This window comes from Lactuca virosa, chromosome 5 (assembly GCF_052849685.1).
Source record: "Lactuca virosa cultivar CGN04683 chromosome 5, Lactuca_virosa_CGN04683_v6, whole genome shotgun sequence".
In the NCBI taxonomy this organism is placed as follows: domain Eukaryota; kingdom Viridiplantae; phylum Streptophyta; class Magnoliopsida; order Asterales; family Asteraceae; genus Lactuca; species Lactuca virosa.
The window spans coordinates 179,433,415-179,445,151 of record NC_136430.1 but is presented as its reverse complement, the minus strand read 5'-3'; the positions used below and the strand labels follow the sequence as shown (position 1 = coordinate 179,445,151).

The following is an 11,737-nucleotide window of genomic DNA, read 5'->3' as shown; positions in this document are numbered from 1 at the left end:
TTTTAAATAGGAGAGACTGAGTTATGATTATGGGTAAACCATAGGGGTCATTTATATAATTTTGCCAATATTTTATATTTATGAGTTTTTAGCTTTTCCATCATATTAGTTTTTAAAATGTCATTTTGACCATTCATTTTAAACTTATAAAATGTTATTTTTACCCCTCAATTTTTAAACTTTCATGTTTATCCCCTGTAATATATAGAATTAAATTTTGATTAATACCTTTTGTTTGTTAAAATTAAAAATAAAAAAAAATAAAAAAAAATAAAAACTATTTTTTTACGTTGTTATTTTATATATGTTTTGGTATAAATTAAAAGTAGTCAATGTTTCGATGTGAATTTAGAAATTTTGTTCATTAATTATTATTTTTTTATTGAAAAAACGTATTTTTATATGCACATGTCGGTTTAAATTCGACATTGTCTACGTTTCGAAATAACTTTTTTTTTACGTTTTTGTGCTTAATTTTTTTATAAGTTTCGTACATATGATTCGGGTCACATATAATAAATTATGTTCGTTCACTTAAAAAAATGTATTATATTCGCATTTGTCTATGTTTCCACGTAATTGTTTTATGTTTTTTTGCTTAATTTTAGGTACATGTTTTATGAAGGAGTCGGATCACGTAAAAAAACTAATTTTTACGTGCTTATTATTATTTATATGTTGGTATAAATTCAAAGTTGTCAATGTTTCGACATATTCGACGTAAATTTAGAACTTCCGTGCATTAATTTAAATAATCATGTAGAAAAAATAAGCAACTAAGTTTTTTATCTATGTGTCAACACGTCCAGAAAATATAGAACACGAAAACTTATTGTTCTGGATTATTAGTGATTAGGGTTTAGGCTCAATCCCTTTAAGGTTCAGATTAGGTCTTTTATGTATCCCTATTTATATGCGGTTTAACCTCACTATTTATCAATCAAGAAATCTCTTATCTTACATGGTATCAGAGTTGTAGGTTAAAACCTTACTTTTGACCACAACCCGTAGCTGCCACCCTCCATCTTCGGCAATCTTCTCTAATAGTCGTCGAATGTGTCTTCATTATGCTTCATATTCCTTTGATTTGTTTTTTTCTCATCCTAAATAATAAAACAGTCGCTGACATCAAACTAGAGCTCTTACCTCAGCTTCTTCTACTACCTTGTTTGCTTATGTCTCCTCGTCGGATGGCTCCTACCTCTAAGCTTTCTGCCTTCTCCTCAACTTGCCTTTTCTTCAGAAGTCAGTTGGAATAAGCTGTGACAACCCGAAATTCCTATCTTGTAAGTCAACCAAATCCATCAAAAGTTTAGCTTTGTTTCTGCTATCTTCTAGCTATGTTAAAGGTCATACATAGGTTTTTAATCCTTGTACACTTAAGGATTGAGTGTTATGAGGTATTAGCTCGAGATCAGAAGGCTGCACCCAAACCAGAAAACCCAACATATGAGGTTCACAGCCGCAAACCCTGTTCACAGTCGTGAATACTCTTTTGGCCGTGATCTCTCCCATATATATATATATATATATATATATATATATATATATATATATATATATATATATATATATATATATACATGAGATTGCTTCATTTTTTATTCATTTCTCCAAGCTCCAGCCGTGAACTACCCATTCTCTCTCAAGTATCATCAAGTGAAGGCTCACTTTTCACTCCAAAACGTAAGCATCTCATCCCTATTCTTGTTTATGCTTGAAACCTCCTTTGATTACACCATTGATTCATCACTTTCATCATCATCTTCAATGTCACACCCCAAAACTGGAACGTCGGAAACGTTCGGGGGTGGAGGACGTCATGTTTAGTATCACAAGATATGCATTATAGTAAGAAAGTAATAAACAACCATTTCATTAGAAAGAAAGTGTTTACAATGTGTGTGTTCACAAAACATAGAATTCATAGGCAAATAACAAAACAAGACTTGAAGCTATTATGCTCCATCTTCTGAATTCCCATCACGAGTACATGTCTATTAGTCTCCTGAGAATACAAGTTATTTGAAATAGTTGATCAGCAATTAAGCTGGTGAGTTCATAAGATTTTAGTGATGTAAGTAAGTTGTAAAATGTTGTTGTAAAATGTATTTGAAAGATGTAGTAAGTTGTAAGTTCTGTTTAGAAAAGTTCTCCTGTTCCTCTAGAAAATCCTATATTTCCTACTTTAATGAAAGATAAGTAAAAATGACTTTACACCCCTTTCTATGAGTACTAAATGGATACAAGTTATATAAGACTCAGAGTAAACAAACAATCGACTGTGCGCATCTGCCTAAGCCCACAACCAAACAAGGAACAGGAAATAAGGTGGATAGCACACATCCCATTGTTTGTTAGATCATTGTTGTATATAACCCTGGCGTATTCACTTGTTACTCATGGAGTTAATTGTAATAGTTCCTTTATATTAAATGAAAAGATTCTTTAAGAAAACCCTTATTTCTTATAATAAAATGGTGACCACAGTGATTACTTTTATAATCACTTAGTTTATATTGGCTATATATGATCTAATATCGAATAGATAGTTAATTGGGTGAATCTGCCCTAAGCCCACAACCAAACAAGGAACAGGAAGTAAGGCGGAAAGCACACATCCAACTACCTGTTGGGTATTAATGATATATAACCATGATGTATAAACTAAGGTATTATAGAGTTAATCACTTAAAGTCCTTTAAGTTTATACTGGTTTAATAAAATGGATTAAACCCTTTACTGGGAAGTTTCTAGTTTTGTATACCAAAAGTTCTGATTTGGAAAGTATGTTTTGTACTAGAAAACTGTGCATTGACTTTGTGTCCTATGACTTGACCCATACCTGGTACCCTTATGATGACTTAATGTATACTGAACATATATATATATATATATATATATATATATATATATATATATATATATATCTAAAATCGAATAGATAATAGATTGGGTGAATCCGTTCCAAGCCCACAACCAAACAAGGAACAGGAAATGAAGCAGAGAGCACACATCCTATTATCTGTCGGATCCTATTGTTATATATATATCCTTTGATGTATACATTAAGGAATCATAAGGTTAGCATTATGGCCCCTTTCTACTGAATGTACTAGACTCGACTGTTCTGTTTGTCGTTTGTAAAATGACATACGGATGTACTGATGACCTTAAAACATGTTTATTTTATACTGGTCAAAATGTGAAGGCTAGTACCCCTACTATATGCTCTCCCTGTCTAGAGATTAAGGGAACCAAACGCGACTTTTTAGCAAACCAGTTGCTACGCCGTGTAATTCACATTAAAGTTATATGATCATGTATACCCAATATAACTATCACCTTTTGTTTAGAACAATGAGTTAGTGATTCATTGGTATAATTAGATCCTGTAGTAGTTCCATGCTATAGCAACTTAATATGTTTGTTCTGTTTGTTTCTCATCATAGTATGTTCGTTCTGTTATCATGTATTGTATCTAGTATGAACTGAATCTCTAAACTATACCCATTATAGTTTACTAATTTTTTACTTGAACTGTTGTTGAAAAGACTCATTTATCTACTAAGTTATGCTTGTACTTTAAAAACGGAGTTTTGCTAAACTATGAAGTAACATAACTTTAAAAGAGTTTTTGAAATGTTTTGATCACTTATAAAAGACATAAGCAACCCTTTGGAAGATGTTTATAACAAACAATTACACAATTATCATTGTGTTCAACTTGTATTCCCCCCCCCCCCTTAAAAGCATTTAAAGCAGTTTAAAAGATTCATTACGGGGTATGAACTCACCTGATGTGGGTGATTCAAACAGGTATGCGTGTAAGGATGCATGCACTTGAGAGTAGTTTAAGGTCCTAATCTCATCCATGAAGGGTCCTAGGTCACTAGCTTTGCATCAAGGAGGGTTTATGGCCAAAATGGCAACCTTAAAGGGGTTTACGGCCTTGGGAGATGGCTTGGCCGTAAACTCCTTTTGTCCTTGTGTTCTTGATGTTTTCAAGTCTCTAAGCAAGGATACTAACTAGATAAGAAGTATAGGGAAGAGTACTTACAATCTAGAAGCTTGAAATGGTCGGTTTTGGCCAAGAACACTAGTGTGTGTTCTTGGTGTTCTTGGTGAAACTTGAAGATATCTTTTGAAGATCTAGGACGGAAATCTTGATGATACTTGAGAGGATTTGAAGAAAATCAGCCAAGGAAAGGAAAGAATGAGAAAAATGGCCAAGGACCATATATATACACTTGAGTTTACGGCCACATGAGTTTACAGCCGTAAACTCATTGCCTTGTGGCCATGAACTCATTTTGATGAGGTTAAGGTTTGATTTCTTGCACAGTGTCACTAGCAGGTACATTCTAACACTCATTCCTTAAGTGTACTAGGCTAAAACTCCTTAGAATGACCTTAAAGCGAGCTAGAACTCATTTCCAATGAGTCTGACACTCAGCTGGGTTGATTGACTGGGCTTTAAAAGTAAAAAAATTTCGGGTTGTCACATTCAAGATCTTCAAGGGTTCACGGCCGTGAACCCTTCATAGAATCTTGGGTCGTGAACCCTCTTAAGGCCGTGAACTCCTAGAGTTTGGCCGTGAACACCTTTCAACCAATCATTTATGATTTTAACACTTCATTGAAAGTGTTTCCTAGTTCCTAAGGTGTTTTCCCTTACATGTTAGTTGTTATAAACACTAATTGTATGCCTATATATGTGATTATATGCCTAATAGGATCCATTTGTGCTTCGGGACTTCATTTGTGATCTCAAGCATCCTATATTTATCTCTCATTTCAATCACTCACTAACAGGTGAGTTCATACCCCTACAATCAACCTTTTTACTGTTTTAAATGCTCTTTAGGGGAATACAAGTTGAACACGATTACTATGTTTTATTATTATATACATTTGAACAACTTACAAAACATTAGACAGATACTGTTTTCAAAATACTGTTAATCATCATTTTCAAAAGCTTATTCAAACTGTTTCTAAAATTACTTTCAAACTGCTTTTAAACTCTTTTAATTTCAAACCATATTCCTTTATATATTTAAGTATAAGTATGCTTTAATGGACTTAGGACTAATATTAATGACCTTGACTCATGTTCCTTGTTTGGTTGTGGGCTTAGGGTAGGATACACTAGTCCGACTGTCGATTAACTCATAATTATACATGTTAAATGCATAAATGAATATTAAATCTTATCTTTAAAGTTATACTTAACTCAATTGTACACGCTAAGCAATTGAGTCTTTTCTACAAGTCAATTACAAAATAAACATACTAGTAAACTATAATAGGTATCGTTTAAAGGATTACTACTTACTATTTCTAGAACAATGAAACTTACATGAATCAGTACTTACATGAGTTAGTTATTACATGAGTTGGTTATTACATGAGTTAGTTCTTACATGAGTCAGTTCATACATGAGTCAATTCAAACATACAATAACAAGAACAGAAAGGAACATACAATAACAAGAACAGAAAGGAACATACATCCTTTTACAAGAATAAGATAACATTAATGTGAAACCACTACTTCACGGAATAGCAATATACTTGTTATGTCGCATTTTGTAACCAGAGTCTCCTGGAGGGAGAGCGGGCATTGTGTGTATAGATCTATACGGGACTGACAATCCCACATCCCAACTGTTAGCTACAGTCCGGCAGATAAGCCAAGGGGTGACAAATGTCACATCAGTTTCGACGCCAGCAGGTCGTCGTGTTAAACACTCGTCAATCAGTATGGTTATAACCACATCACATTTTAACCTTAATTAAACAAATTGGTTTTAAGATAGTTATTGCTTCACTAGTTACTTATTACAACATTACTGTACACCGTCATTTTCCCATTACAGCATACGATGGCAACATGATCAAGGTAAATATAATTTCGAAGAAGGTGGATTATGCTTATTTTTAATAGATTACAATAAGAAAAGTTGAAATGACCAAATAAATAATGTTATTTTCTAGACAATGAAATGACTATATTAAAGTGCCTTGGTTTTTTGTTTTCAAGATGTAGTGCCACACGATTTTCATACTTCTCAAACAGGACATCAATTATGGAATTTCCAAAATGAGATGTCAACAGTGGTTCCATAACAGCTCTCATGATTTTTGCAGTGGTTTTGCCATGGATGTGGCTGGTCTCCTCAAAATCTTTTATATTTGTATAATCTGTGTCATGTGGATCCCAGTTGATTTGAAAAACACTCAAGTTATCAAGGAAAAATGATCCTTCATTATGTACGACATTCCTAACTTCATCCTCACATGGACTATAATATGGCACATTAAATGAGTTCAATTCTGATTCCTGGATGAAACCCTGAAGTGTTTGTTTAAGCAAATACTAATAGTTAATTACTGAATTACAAATCTAAATAACTCATTAGTGCATTTAAGAAAGCTATACCTCTTTGAGCATATCCACAAGTGATTGTGCTAGTAACTCCCAAAAACTGCAACAATCATCACTGGTTGGATCATTAATACTCCGGCCAAGAATTGTTAATACCATGCATCCACCCTTTATTACTTCTTCAGATCGCAGTTGTAAAAAGGTTCTAAAGTCAGTATCAAATTGATTTTGATATGCTTTAAGCACATTTGGTGGACTTGATTTGGCAATGTATATATTGAATGTGTTGTTTTCAACGCCAACAGGAACCTATCGTATCAGGCATTAAGGTGATTAATTATAACTCAATATTCAAAGTAGTTTGAATAAAATACATGTAAGTGCATCAGATAACCTAAAAATGATCTTAATTGGTCAGTTGGATACGAAACCTACAAACAAATGTATGCAACCGTATTTCTTCGAACAACTTTATATGGATTATAAATGGATTTTTTAATTTAGAATGGGAAATTATTGTAAAGGCTAATCGATCTTACGTATTTCATTTCTGATTTCCTTGGTGGTAAAAAAATATTGGTAGTTTTAGTAACGACAATGCCATGTAATAATTTAAATAAATACTAATGAAAACCCATCATAAAGAGAACATTGAGAATGTATATATGCTTTAAGTTTAATAATCTGTACCTACAATTCAGAACAATTCGGTTGCAAATATAGTATTATACTTTATTGGTTGAAGTGACAATCGAATGGTTGTAAATAAAAATAAAAAAATTTGGTCATTTAACTTTTGGTTTTCTACTTATTTAATTATCTAATTTTAGGTTTGTTCACTTAACTTTTGGCTTGTGCTCATTTAGTCCCTTAATTTTTGGCTTTGTGCTCATTTAGATATTAAACTTTTAAAATAAAGTTATAAAACTAGCACAATTTTAAAAGGTACATAACTAAATGAACACAATTTTTAAAAGTTAGATAACGAAATGAGCACAAAACCAAAAACTAAGTGATCAAACGAAAAGTTAGGTGACTAAATAAGCAAAAAACCAAAAATCTAGTGACTTTTTAAAACTTAAAATGAGTTAAATAACCAAACTATCAAAAAGTCAAAAAATTAAATGACTAAAAATGACTTAAACCCTAAAAAAGAAGTCTATAAATACACACAAACTGATCTTTACAAACAAATGACAATTTCTACAAACCAACACATGTCAATATGGTCATTGATGAATGTCTAAATTGAAAAATATACTCTATTAATACGAACATTTTATGTTGTTTAGTTGCAAAATAATATTGGAAGGAATAAAATCTATCAAACGAATTGAAATTGAAACCAATTTGAATCTATTATGTATTTGGTTGAGATGAGATGAATATTTTGTTTGGTTTGTAGATTTATCAAATAATTAAAAAAATTAACTATAATATTAATGACTAAAACAAAAATGAAATTAAAGAGGATTTAAAAAACAAAGACACAAATCTCAATCTATACCCTTTGCCTCTTGTATTAGTATTAGGTTTAATTACATATAAATGATGTACTTTTTGTAATATATATATATATATATATATATATATATATATATATATATATATATATATATATATATATATATATGGTAAGAAATGTTTTTTGTAGGAATGTAAGAAATTTTTTTCGGCATAATTTTTCGGAGAACAAAACAATTGAATTTTTAAACGAATAAAAAATAACATGATTCAAAAAAAAAATCCCGAAAAATATTTTGATGATTCATTTTTACGATGATTTTGTTAATATTTACTAAAATTGTCATAAATGTGAATTATTCTTAATTTACTTAAAAATGAATTACGAATGTGTTTTTTTGAAAAAATATTTCTTGTAAATTATTTTACTTTTGAATCATCTAATGATTCACTTCATTTGTATACAAAAAAAATAAGTATATAAAAAATTTATTACCTTCCTACCAAAAATTTATTACCTTTCAACACAAAATTTTTACTTTTGAAAAAAATTTATTGTAAATCATTTTATTTTTGAATCATCTAATGATTTATTTCGTTTGTATGTTAAAAAATATTTATATAAAAAATTTATTACCTTTTTACCAAATTTTATTTTCTTATTTTGACCTTGTTTATATATATATATATATATATATATATATATATATATATATATAGAGAGAGAGAGAGAGAGAGAGAGAGAGAGAATATTGAGATTTTGTTAAACAAATAAGGTGATTATGGACAAAGGTGTTATCGACAAGCCTCGAATGTCAAAAGTTAAAAATAAATAAATGTAAATAAATATATCTATTTATTTTATTCGAAAGATTTTATTTCAAAAGAATAAATTACAAAAATCATTGTCCTAATTTATTATTTTATATATTCTAACTTGGTTTGTATATTTACTCATAAAAATATATGTATATAATATTCTATATATTTTAACACGTGAAATATTTTTGTAAGTAATATTCTACACATATGTATGTAATATCCTATATTTTTACTCATGGCTATTGATTTAAAAAAAATCGTTTGTTTATTTAATATTTAACTTTTTTATTACTAAAATGTTTCGAAAAATATAAATAATCTATTTTGTATTATTTTTAAATTTTTTTGACACCTAAAAATGTACGATTAGGGACACATCTATTTGTCTCAAAATTCTTCATCTATGTATAATATTTTATATATTCTAACATCATTTATGTATAATCTTATTCTTTCAATATATCATATGTAATATTCTACATATTTTAAAACATAATATATTTTCATGACTAATATTCTACACAGAGTTTTCGATATATATAATATTAAATAAGGCATTGATTTTTTTAATAGTTTTGTTTTATTTTATTTTTTAATAGTTTTATTTTATTTTTATATTTTTTGGTTGAATATCATTTTTTTCGTTTATTTCATATTATTTTTAAATGTTTTGACACATGAAAATGTATGGTCAAAACACGTCTCTTTGTCTTTCAAAATTTTTATGGTATCGTGCGCGTGTGTGTGTGTCTATATATATATATATATATATATATATATATATATATGTGTGTGTGTGTGTGTGTGTGTGTATGTCAAAATTGTTAGGATTATAAAGGTGGATATTATGCAAACCTCGGAAAGCCAATGAACACCGTAAGTCGAACGAACAAGGTGCAAACTTTTGCTTGGAAATAATCTACCATAGAATGAACCAGGAGTAGCTGAAACAAAACAATGGCCAAAGTGTTCTCCATTCTCTTTCTTAAGGTCCGAATAAAATTTTGGTAACATTTTGAAAAGGGTATTGAAATCGTTTTCGAAAAGGTCATTTAAGTACAATTCAAATTGAGGTGTTCTACGATTTTTTTCTTCGCATAGGCCATGAATTATATTGATAACATTAGATGCAACAAGTAGTGAATTTGTGCTTGAGGAGCATCCTAGATCTGCCATTTTGAAACAATGTATGAAGATGATGTCACGACTAGCCATTTCCTTGATTGTATTATTTAAAATTGGCAGAGCTTTCCGCATTGCACTTTCCTAGAAAAAAATATATCAACATAGCATCACACACTCATGTATAAGACTATGATTGGAAACGTAGATAAAAGATAAATGTTAGCTGAAAAACTAAATGATGGCTAAAAATCTATGTGCTAGCTAGATGATAACCTAACTAATAAAAAAATAACGAAGGATAAAACTAGCTAATAAAGTTTTGAGAAAATATAAAATTAAAAAAAAAAGCATGTGCAATTGTTATTCAGTATTATAAAACAGATATATAATATATTTTATTATGTTACGGTAAGTATTAACTAATAATTCTCAGAATATTTATATTGAGTTTATGTAAAATTACTTGTACCTCATATTATATTCATAATATTATCATAAATATCTTGCATCTCATATTATATTCATATTATTTATGTTTAAATAAAATTTCTTAAATCTTCAAATTGATAAAAAAATCAAATTATTTAGCCTTCATGAATATATATATAAGATTTAATCAGATTGAAAGTCCATAAATATGTTTAAATGATTTTTTTTGCTTTCAACATGTTATCTTACAAATTTGAGAAAAATAAAAAATAAAAAAATCCAAGCAAAGAAGCACAAAAAATACAAAAATAAAAAATTTAAGAGCTTTATATAGAAAGATATTCACGTAAACTAGCACAAATTAAACTACAAATCTTGGTGACGGTCTTTTTTTTCGGCAGTGTATATATGCATTTTATTTTAAAGGGAAAAATTAAAAGAATTTCCAAAAATCGTTTAATGTAATGGTTTTTTTGGCTTTACAAACACAACCTAAAAAAACTAATAAAATAAGTTAAGTTGTGAAAGTCAAATATAACCGGAAGATTTAAGTATTGTCTTTCCATATTAATACAGTAGGTGTGAGACTCATGTATTACATGAGTTTATTTAAAAAAAATTAGATATGATATTTTAACAATTTGAAAAGTTGAATTTATAAGAAAATTGAGAAATTTTTTGAATTATTAAAATTAAAGAGGCTTTAATGTATTGAATACATTACGTACATATATAAATCATTTCTAATAAATACCTTACATATATATTACGTTACATATTAAATGTGGAATTTTAATTTAATAAAATAAAAAATACAATAAAATGATAAAATCACAAGTAGAAAATAGAAAATTTAAAAATTTTAGAAAATATCATGTGTCTAAATAAAAAAAACAGGAAATGTGGCAAAAAGTTTTTTATTTATTAGATAGGATGTGCATATATATATATATATATATATATATATATATATATATATATATATATATATATATATATATATATATATATATATATATATATATATATATATGATTAGGGAGAGAAGTAGGATTTAAAACAACCATTTTTTTTAATATGTGCAACTAATCATGACAAAAATAGTAAGAGATATACTGCAACAGTCGAGTTGCTGGCATAGCTTGATTCCCCATTGCCGTTGTTCATGTGTAGGATGCTTTTTGCTTCCATGGCTATCTTTTCTTGCATGTGTTTTGCAGATGCCTCTACTTCGTTTGATTGCTTTAAATAGGCCTCTCCCAAAAGGGAATAAGACATCTTGAGCATTTTAACACGTTTTTCACTGTTTACAACAGTCTCACATTATTCTAGAAAGACATGGAATATGTGACTTCAATTAAAAGCCATTCTAGTCTTTTATTTCCAGTTCCCTAAAGTAAATGACTATTCCCATCAGCCATTTTACCGCTGTTAGTTTAATCGTGTAGCTTTACAACATTATTGTGTACAGAGATGCTCAAATTAATCTGTAACGAATTAATTAAG

The 11,737-nt window shown here is 29.1% G+C and overlaps 1 protein-coding gene across 2 annotated transcripts; it reads right to left on the bottom strand.

Annotated features, from left to right (window-relative positions):
- Positions 1–5,889: 5,889 nt before the first annotated feature.
- On the bottom strand, positions 5,890–11,547 carry LOC145111240 (benzoate carboxyl methyltransferase-like). 2 transcript variants are annotated; one of them, XM_079047538.1, is made up of 4 exons: positions 11,348–11,547; positions 9,533–9,943; positions 6,446–6,700; positions 5,890–6,358 (listed from the first exon to the last, which is right to left on the bottom strand). In XM_079047538.1, the coding sequence occupies exons 1-4, from the start codon at positions 11,516–11,518 to the stop codon at positions 5,990–5,992; spliced, it is 1,206 nt and encodes a 401-aa protein (XP_078903664.1). In that variant the 5' UTR covers positions 11,519–11,547; the 3' UTR covers positions 5,890–5,989. The 2 variants fall into 2 exon arrangements, with proteins under 2 accessions (XP_078903664.1, XP_078903665.1); XM_079047539.1 differs by lacking the exon at positions 9,533–9,943.
- Positions 11,548–11,737: the final 190 nt, after the last annotated feature.